Source organism: Danio rerio, chromosome 13 (genome assembly GCF_049306965.1).
Source record: "Danio rerio strain Tuebingen ecotype United States chromosome 13, GRCz12tu, whole genome shotgun sequence".
Lineage (NCBI taxonomy): Eukaryota > Metazoa > Chordata > Actinopteri > Cypriniformes > Danionidae > Danio > Danio rerio.
The window spans coordinates 36,105,119-36,121,361 of NC_133188.1; the positions used below are offsets into that span (position 1 = coordinate 36,105,119).

At 36.1% G+C, this 16,243-nt stretch overlaps 1 protein-coding gene across 1 annotated transcript in view; it reads right to left on the reverse strand.

The window, feature by feature from the left end:
* pdss2 (prenyl (decaprenyl) diphosphate synthase, subunit 2) overlaps nt 1–16,243 on the reverse strand; it is a 65,605-nt gene that overhangs the window by 11,958 nt on the left and 37,404 nt on the right. The window contains 1 exon segment of the mRNA NM_001002351.1: nt 7,374–7,572. Within this exon segment, the coding sequence (NP_001002351.1) occupies nt 7,374–7,572 (199 nt within the window).

Here is a 16,243-nt window from a genome sequence, read left to right on the forward strand (position 1 = left end):
AAAGTACTAGTCACATTTTTTCTTAATTTAAAAACATTACAGTAGTGAAAGATGATATCACTTATGTCAGATGTTTTCTTGCACAGCTGGATGTTGCACTCTTGAAAAACAATTGGCTAAAACTGATTAACTGAAGTCACACCAGGATTCCGCTTGGTCTTAAAGCCTTTTTCGATGGGTTATTTTTTATGATCGTATAGCAGTCAAAAGATGACAAATGAGCTTATGTACGTGACAAATTCTGGATCTTTGTCAGTGAGAGGTGGGTCGTCCGAACCACCCGAACCCCATGCCTATGAACCTGGGTTTAAAGTTACACGAGGCTAGTTTAATGACGTCGTCTTATTTCCCTTTTATTTTTTATTATTATTTATTTTTATTTATTTACTTTTTTTTGTAGCGAATTATTAGCACTTTGTATCCTGCAGTATCCACCGTTCTCCTGAAGGGGTCGCTACTCTGTTACATCCTCCCCATAACACTCAGCTGGAGTATCTCACTGACAGCTCCATCTTTCATCTTATCACACGCTTTCTTCCCCATCCCTTCCTTTCATCCATCCATCCATCTATCCGTTGCCCTAGGCTACATTCTCCACCTCTGTTTCACCCTCCGTCACTTGTTCTCCTCTTTTCCCCAAAGACCTGCCCGTTGAATCACGAGACCACAGGCAGAACCTCCGGGGAACTCCAACAGCCGAGGCCTTCCATCCCAGATGCTCATATTTAATATTATGTTACCCCCAAACTTACTCTCTCAAACTTTGTTTTTCTCACTCTTTCCTTCTCTCTGTCTCTCTGCCCTCTGAGTAACCAGATCTTTGAGGAAACAGCGAGGAACCTGACTCCTCTACCCAGAGCCTGAAGAAGACAGAGCCCCTATAGCGCAGCCAGATGTGCGGCTTCACACACCAGAAATTAAAGCATGTGTGTGTGTGTGTGTGTTAGAGAGAGAATGCATATATGTTTGTGTACGTCTGTGTCTTTCGTGTGAGTTTGTGTGTGTGTGTGTGTGTGTGTGTGAAGTGGGGGGGGCTTTTTTTGGAAAGTATCAGATAAGCTACCCTCCCTCCGTCTCGTCTCATTCCCAAATCCAGCCGGAGTCGTGTTTCGCCGACAGGTCTGTGAGGAGAAGAAAGAGGAGACAGCCGCTCGCGGATCCCTTTACCGTTTATACTAGTGTCGAGCCAGAATCCCACTCTCTCTCTCTCTCTCAATCACACACGCACACACACAGTCTACTAAGTCAGGATCCCACTCAAGGCCGCGATACATAATACAGATCAATCAGGGGGGAAAAGCGCTTTGCTGTGGAGAGGGAACGTCTGATTTCCACCACTAATGCTCTCACGCTAACTCAACTGAACCACTAATGTGCCTCGCCCTCATTTACATACAAGGCAGTTTTAAAAGGGAGATTCGTTCTGGCTGGCTGAATGTCACTTACATCAAGGGGAAAGTAGAAAACTGAGCGCATGTTTAAAACACTGCAGTTAATTGTGAATTCAAGTTTAAGCAGAAAACGCTTGAGATCTGATTGGCTGGATGTGCTGTCAGTCAGTCACTCCTTCAGTGGGTCAGAACTGAGTGTGTGTGGCTTTAAATCACGGTTCACTGAACTACAGGTTCAGTTTCACAGAAAAAAAGGATTTTACTGGTACTCTCTTAGTGTGTGAGGGTTTGGGTTATGCAAGTTTAAAATAGTTTTGAAAGTTCATTTCTCAAGGTTACAGTTATTTGATTAAATCTAAAAGGAAACTATTTAAAATCCTTTTCTTTCTTTTTGAATATTTTATGTATTGATTTTATCAACATTTATTACAACAAATCAACTAAAAATGACATCAATATTTCTCATATTAAATAAAAATGCAAATAACACAATTAGACATTAAATGTACAGGTTGTCGGATATCTTCCGGTATCATAAAAATATTAAATGTTTGTTTTTTTAGTTAAGAATGCAGTTGTAACTGATCACTTTAAAATTCTTTAACTATACCTATGTTCTTACATGAAAGTTAAGGCAAAAAAAAAAAAAAAAACACCCTTGACCTGTGCTTAGGTGAAGGATTTCCATTTCGGTCCAGCAGGAGGAGCTACAGAACACGTCAACACACTCTTGAAGCCACAGTATTACAGCACACCATCTACCTAAAGAGTCTACACACAGACTCTCTCTCTTTCTCTCTCTCTCTCTTTCTCTCTCGCTCTCTCTCTCGCTTTCTCTCTCACTCGCTCTCTTTCACACACACACACACGGCAGCAATGCAATGCTTTTAGATCAAGACAACCTACTGCAGCTCAAACTGAGCATCAGAATGGGGAAGAAGGTCATTTTAGTGACTTGAACGTGCCATGGTTGTTGGTGCCAGACAGAGTGTTTCAGAAACTGCCGATCTACTGGTATTTTCAAGCACAATCATCTCTAGGGTTTGCAGAGAATGGTCCAAAAAACAGAAAATATCCAATGAGCAGCAATTCTGTGGGCGGAAATGCCTTGTTAAGGTCAGATGTAGAGGTCAGATAAGAATGGCCAGACTGGTTCAACCTGATAGAAAGCCAATAGTAACTTAACTCAAATAACCACTCGTTACAACCGAGGTATGCAGAAGAGCATCTAAATTGAGCACCATGTCAACGCCACAGCCTACCTGAGTATTGTTGCTGACCATGTTCATCCCCTTATGACCACAATGTACCCATCTTCTGATGGCTATCTCCAGCAGGAATCCAATAGAGCACCTTTGGGATGTGGTGGAACTGAAGATTTGTATCATGGATGTGCAGCCAACAAATCTGCAGCGACTGCGTGATGCTATCATGTCAATATGGACCAAAATCTCTGAGGAATATTTCCAGTACCTTGTTGAAACTATGCCACAAAGGATTAAGGCAAATCTGAAGGCAAAAGGGGATCTCTAACCCAGTACAAGTAAGGTGTACCTAATAAAGCGGTCAGTGAGTGTAGGTAAAACCCCTATTCCACACTATTAAAAATGCATGGTTGCACACAATTCATTCACTTTTTCCAACACAAATCGATTAAGTTTACCTAACAAATTTATGTGGATTGTATATATAACAATTTGTTTTCCCCCCCAAAAAATCTCAAAATTTGTGTTGTTTTAACTTATTTTAAAGAATTTGTTCAAATAGGCATCAAAATCTTTCAGTGTATGGCACTATCCCACCCATACCCCTGAACCTAACCCTCACAGGATATCGGTGGCAAATTTTCAATGTCAAAAGTTAAGATCTGTAAGCTTTTGAATTAAAAGGACACCAGGCATGTCCTCATAAACCATCTAAATTTTGTAATACGTAGGTCATACTCATGTCATTATTCAAATTTCTGTCCTTGTAAATCTCCAAATCCAGTACACATATCCACACACATACACACAATAAATCAGGTGTTAGTCCTGATTGTCTGAATGCTGAGCTCCATAAGGGAAAACACAGAATCTGTTCTCTATATTAGTGGCCACAATCTGCTGATCATCTAAATCCCCTGCAGTCATTTCCACGTCCGCTCATGCAGGAGTGTGTGTGTGTGTGTCTGAGGCCACGCAGAAGGAAAAGAGTTTGTTTTCCTCCACTGCAGCGCTGCATTCTAGAGTCGCAGTTGGTGACAGATCCTGTCAACGTACTGCTGCTTAGTGCAACCGAGTGTGTCTGTGTGTGTTACACGGACACAGAGAGACCAAATGTTAGGCTTTCTAAAGTGAAAATGCTTTTGTACTTAGTCTGCTAATATTATGGTATGACAAGCAAAATCCTCTAATATGGGGAATCCTAAATTGAGGCACATAAACGACACGTGTGTTTAAGCAGGTCTCGGGTGCTTGGAATCAAACTTGATTTTGCTTTGTAAACTTATATAGGGGAAATTTCTTACATTTAAACAAAAAACTAAGAATAAAAACAATTGTACTGTAGGTGGAAACATATTACAACAGTTAAGTGTTAAAACTAACACTCAGCTGGTTAAATAGTAAATAAATATATATTTAGTAGACTTCTGCTTTTGGCGAAGGCACACAGCCAAAACATTTATTTTTCTTTTCTCCTGTGATTTATTTAATAAATTATTGAGTGCTGTAAGAATTTTTTTGTTTGTTTGTTTGGCTGTTTGTTTTTCTCCTAAATTAGTGAAGATCGTTAATTTTTAAAGAAATCAGATCTTATACGTGACAATTTTGTAATGGAAAAACAGTTCACCGGAAGCCTTGTGCTGCCTAGCTGAAAATGAAAAGTCTGTGTGCATATAGCCCATTGGTGCCTCCTCATGTCGATTAGCACCACACTTGTCTTACTTGCTTAAACACAAACCATACTAAAACCTTTTTGGTATGCTGAGACATTTTACATACTAACATTTAGGGCAAACTAAAACAAGTGCAGAGCTTCTTTGGTACATATCATTTGAAGAAATTTGGTCACAGCACCAAAATGATCTGACAGAGAGCAGTGGTTTACATTTAATTGAATGTATTCTGCTTTTGCTAAAACAATTGTAATGCAGCATAACATGTATTGTTAATAGAGAATAAAAACCCACAATGCACTCAATAAACAAATTAAAAGTGGCATTGATTAAACATAAAAAAAAGTTGATTTTGAATAAAATAAAAAAAATTTCTGTGTAATTCTGCGCTAAATTGATAACATTTTATTAGATTAAAAATATTTATATGATTTATTTATACTACAGCAATTATGTTTAATAAAATATTTTACTGTATTTAAAAAAAAAAATAAATGCAGCCCATGTAAGCAAAAGAACCTTTCAAATATACTTTTTGTAAAACAGCAATGTATGCTTTTTGCTACAAGTATTAATTAAACAGAATAAAGCAGTCTAAAGCTATATATCTACATATTTGTGTGTATGTGTGTGTGTGTGTTATGTATATTCATCCCATCATGAGTTGCAGCTCCTGTATGCTTCAGATAAAAAATTCCATTTGCATGATACATGGGAGTCGCTGGCTACGTAAAGCCTTTCAAGTCAGTAACTTATGACGGTCTATTTAATTCTGAACCTCGCTTTAGTAGCAAGCAGCAAAAACAGAGCCTCTTAAAAGAAACACACAGAGTTAAAAGAAACACACTTCAGGAGGAGGATCTGAGCCATATCAACAGGCTTGTATAAGAGAAAACAGGTCGGGTAACACAACTCTGACATGTCCTGATGTATTGTGCCATCACTTCACATCTGTACTGGCCATTTGAATGCTGCATGATATTGAGAGCGGCTGTAAGCGTGAGCTGCGCGAGGCAGTGGGGCTGCGGGCCGCATGCAGTCAGACGATGCTTTGACTGCGACTCTAATTAGAGCTGGAGGAGAACACTGACACTTAATGAGGGGTGTAGGAGACATATGCTCGCACACACACGCGCACACACAGGAGAATGAGGGAGAGCGCAAGTGTATGGAAATGAGCACGAGAGGACGGACACACTCAGACACACACACGCATGAACACACACGCACACACATAGAGCGGACAGTGTAGAGATGGAAGTCTTTGAGATGGATTTCAGAAGATTTTCCTACAGTGTTCTGCATAAAAATACAAACATGATGAAAAAATGGCTTAGACCTCCAGCATGAAGAATTTACAATTACTGCAGTGTCAGAATAACTTTCTGATTTGATATATTTTAAAACATGACATACTCCTATCAATCATTAAAATGCTTGTTTACTTAAAGAAATGGACTATTTGGTTAATTTTACATTTTTAGTTTTAACGATTTAAAAAGTTCAAAGGAAAAAAAAGTGCCATTACCCCTCCAGCATGAAAAAGTGTACCTTTATTTAATTGTTTGTCTGGTTATTCATTCATGTATACAAAAATACTAGAATTAATCATATTCTGAATCATACTGTAACAATGCAGTTTTAACCCTGGATAAGTAATGAATGAATAATTAAAAAAATAAATAAATAGTCAAACTAATAGTAATAATGTTATTATTGGTTTCTTTAGATTATTTATATAATAATTATATTATATAAATACAGTAACAAAAGGAATATTGTTACATAAAGTTGAACTATTCAATGTTAAAAAAAAGCTAATGTATCACTGATTGATTTTTTTACTGCATTTTCAGCATCATTAGTCCATAAATAAAAAATCTTAATTTTTCTTCATATTTGGAAGAAACCACAACACGTTTTCAAGGATCCTTTGATAAATTAAAAATTCAATTTCAGAATTTTTTTATTATTTTTTTTTTCTTACAAATTTTTGTATCATTTTTAAGGTCAATCATCCCTAGCTAAATAAAACATACGCTCTAAAACCCAAAATTCAACTTTAGCAAAAATTTACTCAAAATTGACTGAAAGTTAATTCTACTCATTTGAAAGGAGTTTTGAACCCAGTGCTGAAGGTAATGAGTTCATTAAATACCTCATTACTTCAACTTAAATTGAGTAAGTTCACAGTAGTCATATAGATCAGTTTAACTCAAATGGTTTGAAATGGTAAGGAATCTTGCCGAATCTAAACTTTTCGATACTACTGACTAGGGCTGTCAAAATTAGTTGTTTCTTCAATGCACCGCGATGCAGACGCGAACATTTTGGTATTGGTTCAGTGATAATCATAACTGGTTATTATGTACTAACGCCATTTATTTGCGTTAAATGGCGGTAACTTAGGCTAATATGGCGAGGGAGGAGACCATGAGTAACTAAAACTCTCCAACTACTTAAAAAGCAGATAATTGTGCACAATTCACTGCTTGTGAGTTTGATGGACAATCCTTCACTGACTGGAAAGTACATCAAAACCCAGTTAGGAAAAAATGAAATCTTTAAACTGTAAACACTGGGGTGTTCATGAGGTAACGTTTTATCTCCTCTCTCGGCTGTTACAACTGTAACGTGTCTGCAAAGTGAGTTTTCTTCTCTGCGTCGCCATCTGTAACAAATCAGCTGACCACTGTGGCCGTTACAGTGTCTGCATCACTGATTGCTGAACAGCACCATAGCATCGCTGACCGAGCCAATCACAGCCTTTTCTGTTGAGCATGAGCACCAAATTGTATTGTAAACAGTAAATAAATATATTAATAAATGATACATTTTAATACTGGAATTATTGTTTTGCTAAGTAAAATATAAAATTGTTTATAAAAAGCATTGTCAGTGCATCGAGATATTTAATTGAACCAAATCGATGGCATGATAATCAGAACCGAACCATGAGACCAGTGTAGAGTCACACCCCCACTACTGACAGATCTGTATTTGTAGCAATTCCATAACATGGTTCCTTTTAATATTGATCATGAAGTGGAGGAAGCAAGATGAAATAAAAACATGAGCATGCATTTAACAGATACATTTAGTACCTTGGTGTCATTGAGCTGAGCCAATCCTGTGCAGGCATTTGCCAACAGAAAATCACCGCTCAGAACCGCCATCTTGTTCCCAAACTGCATGTCTTTGAGAGGCCCATCCGAGTTTGTCCATTCCTTCAGATTAACAATCCCACGATGCACCAGGAAGGCCGTGTGAATCAGTTCCGTGATCTCTGCCAAGTTCCTCTGGCTGACAAAAAAAAAAAAAAACAGAACATTTGAGTGCTTGTTCTTTCATGATTGTGATAATTCATTTTTTTATTTACATTCACATTTGTCTGGTTGGTTAATTACACAATTTTAAAATACACTTAACATTAGGGCTGCACAATATGTTGTTTCAGCATCGATTTTGCAATGTGCACACCCACAATAGTCACATTGCAAGATATGCAATGTTGTGTCTGAATTATAGTTGAACAGGAGCCACAGAATTGTATTTAAATACTGTATTTATAGAAGATATATACAATTTATGTTATTTTTATCATGTTTCTAGTTTAAATATTTGACAATTCTTCACATGTCAAAAACAAAACAATATTTTTACTTCATCTAAGAATTTTTAGATATTTGGACTAGAAACAAGACAGAGCAAAGTAAGAAAAACTTTTATTGCATTGTGATTATTCAAACAAACTGCACCAGAATTAGGCATGGGAAGAAAACCAGTTTCAAGGTTTACCACGGTTAGGTAAAGTCAAGGTTTTAAAAGTATTTTGTAAACCGTTTCTAAGATATATGCAAGTTTTTTTTTTCTTTTTCTTCTTTTTTTTTTTTTTACATGTTTTTCACAATTATTTTATTTATTTTTTTTAGGGCAACAGTATCTCCAGCAGGAAATGATCCTCTACATCAAACGCTACTGGTTCAAAATATTTGAAAGTTTCTAAAAGTGAAATGTATTGTGTTCAATACTCTTTGACCATTTGAGATTAGGCATATATACTCTGGCATCATGATTTTTAATAATGAGCTCATAATAATATGTTTATTTTATTTAGTGTCTTTGCAGTACTCAATGATGATTTAAAAATGTAGGAGAACAAGAAAAACAATGACCATAAGGTGGTAGAGAAAATGGCAACTAATAATACATAAAAGGAATAACAAAGACAAGGGTTACATACTGTAATTATACTGTAGAATATTCAGAAAATAAGTGAGCTTTTAAGAGACTTACAATCAGAAATGTTATTGTATTAATATTACAGCACACTCGGCAAAAATGTTGGTTCCACACAATCACAATCAAATGTGTGTTAGGACAACATGGAGGATTTAAGTTAAGTTTTTACAAATTTAAGTGGATTGAACATAAAACAATTAAGTTGTCCTCAAATAAACAATTCAACAATTGTGTTGTTTCTGCCCATTTTGTAGAAGTAGTTTGAACAAACAGCAAACGTCATTCATTTAAGTGCACTTTGATATACTATTTCCCTTTGGACCCGTAAAACTGTAACGTGCAACCTCAAACATTTTATTAAACAGAAACTGATTGATTTTAGCCCAAATATTAGTTTGCAGAAAAATAAACCAGAGAGTGTCAAGTGTCCCACTGACCATAATGCACTTCACAAAATACCAGCTGCCACTGATTAGCAGGCGAAGACGACTATCAAAAAGGCCATCATACAGACATTATAATCAAATGTTGATTTGCTGAGTTCAGGATCATAATCAGCCCGGACCATTGAGGTCGCAGTGATAACCACCTTCTAGACACAAGAGAGAGAGAGAGACGCTGGCACTGATGACCACTTACCCCTCCTTCAGAGCGGGACGCGTCAAAGAAAAGAGCAAGAGAAAATAAAGAAAAAACATCTTTGATGAAGGGATTCTTTTTAGTTTGGCGGTGTGAGAGAAGCGTATTTGCCCTCTCACACACGCACACACACTGGTCAATGCTTGGGTAATTACACAGCACTGGGATAATTCTTGTTGTCATTAAATGCTGTTCTTTAATGGAGCATCTCCTTGGCTCAATCATGTCTATTGTGCAGAGCTCTCTTGTCCAAGCGTTCACTGATCTACTGTCGCTTTCGCTTCAGCTGACAGTGGCCCGAGTAAATACCTGAGTAAATGTTGACGTGGTTTACAATGTATAAGGATGACTGGGGAACTCAAACATACTTTAAAGAAGCATAATTGTTAGTATTGAGCTTTTCAGGTCAAGAGTTGTACTTGTTTTTGAGTGTCTGTTTTGTACCACTGTGAATACTAAACAGGCTCTTTTGCAAACCATTAGCAACAATTCTAATGGAAACAATTAAGTCCCACCCATTGTGCTCAATAAATATCCTGTTTCACTCAGAAATCCATCCGATTATGGAAGGAAAATGCAAGTCAGAAGGTTTCATAAAAAAAAAAAAAAAACAGAAAGAAATAAAAATTGGAAATACTATAAAGAGTCAATTAACCAGTTAATTAAAAGTTAATTAACCAGTTCCACATTTTGTGGCAGATATGAATTGCATTAGGGGACCTTGATCTCTGCTCTGTCGACTTTTGATATTGAATTTTCAACTGCGCAGTTTAACAAAGTGATTTTTATTCACATTATAGTATGTCACAAAAAGAAATGTAATTTTTAGTAATTTCATTAGTTTAAAACAATATATTTTATAAGGTATAATATGTAGAAAAAAACACCAAGTCTGTAAAATGACAGTTTATAACCACAACCAGTTTATTACAACACCAACGCAGACAATATTCACTTCAGACTATTGAAAAATGTCAGAAAGATCAAGGTCCAATTTAAAAGCATTAATAAATTACAATATATATATATATATATATATATATATATATATATATATATATATATATATATATATATATATATATATATTCTATATATATTCTATATATGTATATATATATATATATTTTCTCTCTCTCTCTCTCTCTCTCTCTCTCTCTCTCTCTCTCTCTCTCTATATATATATATATATATATATATATATATATATATATATATATATATATATATATATATATATATATATATATATATGTATGTTTGTGTATTTATATATATGTATGTATGTATATATGTACACACACACACACACACACACACACACACACACACACACACACACACACACACACACACACACACACACACACACACACACACACACACACACACACAAACACAAACACACACAAACACACAAACACAAACACAAAATACAGAGAATTGTTACATTTTAATTGAAAATGTCAATGTAGGCATAAATTATTATATTAATATTAAAATAAATTAATTATTATATTCAGAAATTAAAAGTAAACCAAATAAAAAAACATCAAAAGATAACTAAAAAAACTAAAAGTAAACTATGTATGTAAAATTTTTGCAGCATGGTCATGTATGGTCAAATGGTCATGTAAATTTGTTGTCTGCACATCTTTTACGCAGATAACTTGACCACAAATCCTACACATTACTTTAGACGAGTCTCGTGGCTATCCTCTTTCATTCAATCTAAAGCCAAAGTATTGCCAAGTTTGTCTACACCATTATAACAACATAGATCACTGTGTCTATTCATGCCAGAGTCCCCTGGAAAAAGTGATTGACAGGTGGTAATTTGTGTGTAACTTATCTTTATTATTTCATTATTTAATTATGGGTAAAACAAAGACCATGCGGGTCAGGTAGTGGAAATGGTGGGCTACAATTGAATAATTCATTATGGAATAATTATTTAACAACACCCCCCCACCCCCCACAATGCCATCGCCCATCGCGATGTTTCACAATAGACATCGTACGATGCCTAATTGGTCGACATCACCCAACCATAAACTATATGTAATAAATATACACAGATGAAATAGAAATGTAATTTTTAGTATTTTTCATTAGTCTGAAACAATATATTGTATAAAAGATAATATGTAGAGAATTAAGTCTGTAAAATAACAGGCAGTTGAATACCAGGTTATTGTACCATAATTTACATCACCAACTCCGACAATATTCACTTCACTATTACAAAGTGTCAATAAAAATGTTATTGGATGAAACATTAAGGTCCAATTCAAAATCATTAGTAAATTAGAAAAAAATATATAAAATCCCAAAATACAGAGAACTGTTCATTTCTGAATAGTTTCACTGTCTACACTGACATTTTCAATAATAAAATAAAATAAAAAAATCTAAACATAACTAAAGAATACTAAAAGCAAATTAAATATGTAATAAATATACATTGGGATAAAAATTGCAAACTCAAAAGAAATATTGAATTAAAAATGAAGAAAAAATGAAAATAATTTAAAATACAGCATGAACAGTATGAACTAATGTGGGTATTAATATCATTCATTATCATTCGCCATCACTGGCATGCTTCATTTGCATTAGGGTGGAAGACAACGAGTCCACCGAATGCCAATAATACAATTTCTGCCCTTTTCCGCCTCCTTGCCCTCATTCTTAATTGATGTGTAATTTGATGGCAGCCTCCACAGAACATCAGCTTCATAATGATCGCCTCCATTCATTTCGCTTAGATTATCATACCATGTTTGACTATTTTGATTCCTCATCTAGAAGTTCACGCCAAGATCTGAACCACATTAATAGCTGCAGTGTAAATGCAGCCAAGATGTGCAAGTGTCCTTCTCAGTCTCCTGCCAGTATTGAGTGGCTGAATTGATTAGCAATAGAAATGATATTTAGAAGTCTTTTTAAATGGACAGTTTTAAAGCACCAATCCTGAATCCAGTAAAACAAAGAAAGGCTTGTCTCAGTAGATTTATCACCAGTTTTCTATTGGTCATATCTGTTGTTTATTATTTTTGTACACATAATTGATTCTAAAAACTGTTTTTACAGCATTAGCCTTTGATTTTTTCTTTATAGTTGTTTTTGATGTATGACCCAGATTTTATTTATTTCATCCTTAACCATGTTTCAGTTAAAGCATAAATAGAAAACTTTGTTGAAGGTTAATTAATGAATACAATTGTCATAATTACTAGACCATATGAAAACCTAAACATATTTCAAAGAGAGTTAAAAAAAAAAAAAAGTGGTTCAAAATAAGTCAGATTTGTGTATACCAATTGTCAGGTATTTTCTTTTTTTTTTTGGTATTGGCATTTTGTATTAGTAATGTATCTTTTTTATTAGTGGTGGGTCGTTATCTGCATTAACGTGCTGATTCTCAAAGTTGAGTTGGGAGCTAATGCCGAGTTCAGACTGCATGATTTTCAAAGTAGTCGTGTCACAGATGTGTTCACACTGCTTGAATATCTGGGCTAGCGTTTCGTCGCTGCTTTGTTTACACTGCAAGATGAATCGGCGAAAGGACATTCACATTGCATGACTTTACTATTGGAAGAATCGCCGACTAATGAGAAAGAAGCCTTTAATGGGGTAGAAAATTTACATATTTGCTCACCTGGGTTTAAAGGGAATTAGCCATTTCTCCTTAACGTTGATAATAAACTAATTTCTTTCTGTATGAAACGTCAAACAGACACGGGTGCTCCTGAGTCCTGTCATTAGTTTTTCCTCCATTTCGTGGGTCCAAATAAACCGAAAAAGAGCGCTTTTAACTTCTCCCCCAGCCTCTCGCTGGCCTGCAGCAGGTTTACACACACGCACACACAAGTGAATGCTGCTCTCTCATTGGCTGTAGGCGATGGCTGATGTTATTTTCAGTCAAAACTCAATTCACACGGCATGATTTGAATCGCCGACAGCTCCAGATATTCAGCACGCCAAATATCTCAGAGGCATCGGGGACTCATCAGCGATTCTCTCAGATCGCGTCTTTGAAAGTTCATACTGTGTGATTGTCACTCACGTGCACGAGCACCGATTTGCCTGTGATTTCAGGCATTTGTCGGCGATTTCTCAAAACCTGTCGGCGAGCCAAAATCGGGGCTAAAATCACGCAGTCTGAACTAGGCATAAGTCTATTCTACCCAAGCTATGATGACTTTCACCTTGATAGTTTTGCGTGGATGTATACCTTGTCAAATTGCATTGTAGGGAGGAGAACGAGTCTTCGAACCTGTGTGTATTCCTACTGTGAAATAACCACATCAAACGTGACGTGCTAATATGGATGCAGTTCACTAGAGTGAATCTGATTAATGTTAGCTACACATCTATTAGGCACCTGTACAGTTTATGCATGGATGCCATCTCACTCGCTATAAGAGCCAGGGTGAGCCGTGTCCCCCAGGAGTGAAGCGCACTCCACTCGAAGCGTGCATTTTCTTGGTCGTTAGCACACGGTGCCTCTCAAACAGACATTGTAGAGCTGCGGACTGGGCAAAACCCAATGCATTTGCGAGATTTTTTAAATTTTCGAGTGGAGCAGATTTCCTCAATTGTGCTGGGAATGAGGAAATTCAGTTAGGTGTTGTAAAACCCCCACAATGCACAACAAGTGTGTGTGTGTGTGTGTGTGTAGTCCTTTACTGACAGTGTGGATCTTGTCAGAAAAAAATGGCGAAAAGTCCTACATGACGGTAATAGTTTGATCTTGGTGTTTACTTCAATAATGCCACTAATATATGCATACTCCACATGTCTTAATTCCATTGGTGTTTAGTTCAGTTATGACTTCAGTCGGATTAAGGCGATCAAAAATCACTGTTTCGAGCTCATGTAGGCCCACAGTTAAAAATTTATGTTTAACTGAATAAACAGTTAGTGAACACAAGTACATCTTATTGAACATACTCTATTTTCAACACCAATTATCATAGTAGAACAGCTTCTCAAGCAGTTTGTGATGCATTTTGAAAACAGGAGATGTGCCCCTGGTCTAATGCACCACCTGGCTTGAGAAACCCGTTCTCAGAGATTACTTTTAGCCATTATTTGGGTAGCACACGTATTCTAAATGCCTTCGGCAGAATTCAAATGAGCCATTTTACTCTAGATTAATTCCAAGATTACAGTGAGATTAATCTAGATTAAAAAAAAAATCTATGCCCACCTATACTTTTTATGCAGTGCATCCGGAAAGTATTCACAGCGCTTCACTTTTTCAACATTTTATTATGTTACAGCCTTATTCCAAAATTAAATAAACTCTTTTATTTCCTCAAATTTCTACACACAATGGCCAATAATGACAATGTGGGAAAAAAAATATTTTTTGAAATTGTTGCAAATTTATTAAAAATAAAAAAAAAAAAAACCTGAAAAATCACGTTCATAAGTATTCACAGCCTTTGCTCAATACTTTGTTGATAACCCTTTGGCAGCAATTACAGCCTCAAGTCTTTTTGAATATGAAGCTTGGCACACCTGTCTTTGAGAATTTTTGCCCATTCCACTGCAGTACCCCTCAAGCTCAATCAGGTTGGATGGGAAGCAACGGTGTACAGCCATTTTCAGATCTCTCTAGAGATGTTTAATAGGATTTAGCTCTGAACTCTGGCTGGGCCACTCAAGGACATTCACTGACTTGTTGTGAAGCCACTCCATTGATATTTTAGCAGTGTGCTATGGGTCATTGTCCTACTGGAAGATGAACCGTCGTCCCAGTCTGAGGTCAAGAGCACTCTAAAGCAGGTTTTCACTCAGGATGTCTCTGTACATTGCTGCATTTATCTTACCCTCTATCCTGACTAGTCTTCCAGTTCCTGCTGCTGAAAAACATCCCCACAGCATTATGCTGCCACCACCATACTTCACTGTAGGGATGGTATCAGCCAGGTGATGAAACATAACACCTGGCATTCATTCCAAAGAGTTAAATTTTAGTCTCATCAGACCAGAGAAGTTAGTTTCTTATGTCCTGAGAGTCTTTCAGATGCCTTTTGGCAAATTCCAGGCGGGCTGCTATGTAAAAAAAAAACTGTTAAAAAAGACATCCACTTTCTCTTACCTATTCAGGAGCAATCTGCACCGCTGACAGGTCAAATCTGCCTCTCTTTCAAGTTCAAAGCTAACTTGAATGCAAAAGCATTTTAGATATGTAAGCAAAATAGCCTATGTAATAGCCTAGTGACAATGTCAAATTAATAAAATATACAGCAAATGAAAAATAAATGACAGAAAAAGGAATAAAAACAGAATATCTCTAAAATATTCATAAATAATCATATTTACAAGATTTAAACGTGTAGATTATTTAAAGAAGGCTAATGCTTTGATTACTAATGGTGTAGGTATAATTTGCAGCCAGTTTAAACAAGTAAGGAGAGAGGATTTTTCCACTATCTCGATGTTTGGTCAAATTAGTCGGATACAAAACAGTGTAGAAGAATAATAATAACTGTAAAAAACATGTCACTAAATTTTGTCTTGTTTGTAATCTTTAACCGTAAAATAGGATATCTTTGGCGGAGCGCTTACCATTTTTTATCACCGCATTATCTGATGGCCAAATAGCAAATGAATCGTTCAAATGAATCAAATGAATCATTTAAAGTGGTTCTTCAGAACCAAATGATCCAGTTCATATCCAGCTAATACTGCGGATGTGTGACTTAGAACTTTCAGTTTTGTTTTGTTTTTAAATGCATAATATATAAAAACGGTTGTGTATTTAACAAAAACTGTTTTTTTTTTTGAGTCATTTAACTCAAATCCAAGTTAAGTCTCAAGTCATGACAGCCAAGTCCAAGTCAAATCGAGTCTTTTTTTGAATATTTATCAACCAAGTCTCAAGTCCTAAATTTGTAAATAAAGTCTGACTCGAGTCAAGTCATGTGACTCGAGTCCCCCATCTCTGGTTACAATGTTGCTCTTTGTTCTTGGTGCAGTTTGCTTTCACATGGCAAAGTTTCTAAACAGACCAAAATGGCTAAAACAAATCACGTGTGAGTAAATTCTCCTCACATTGGTCAGAGTTTCACAGTTTACT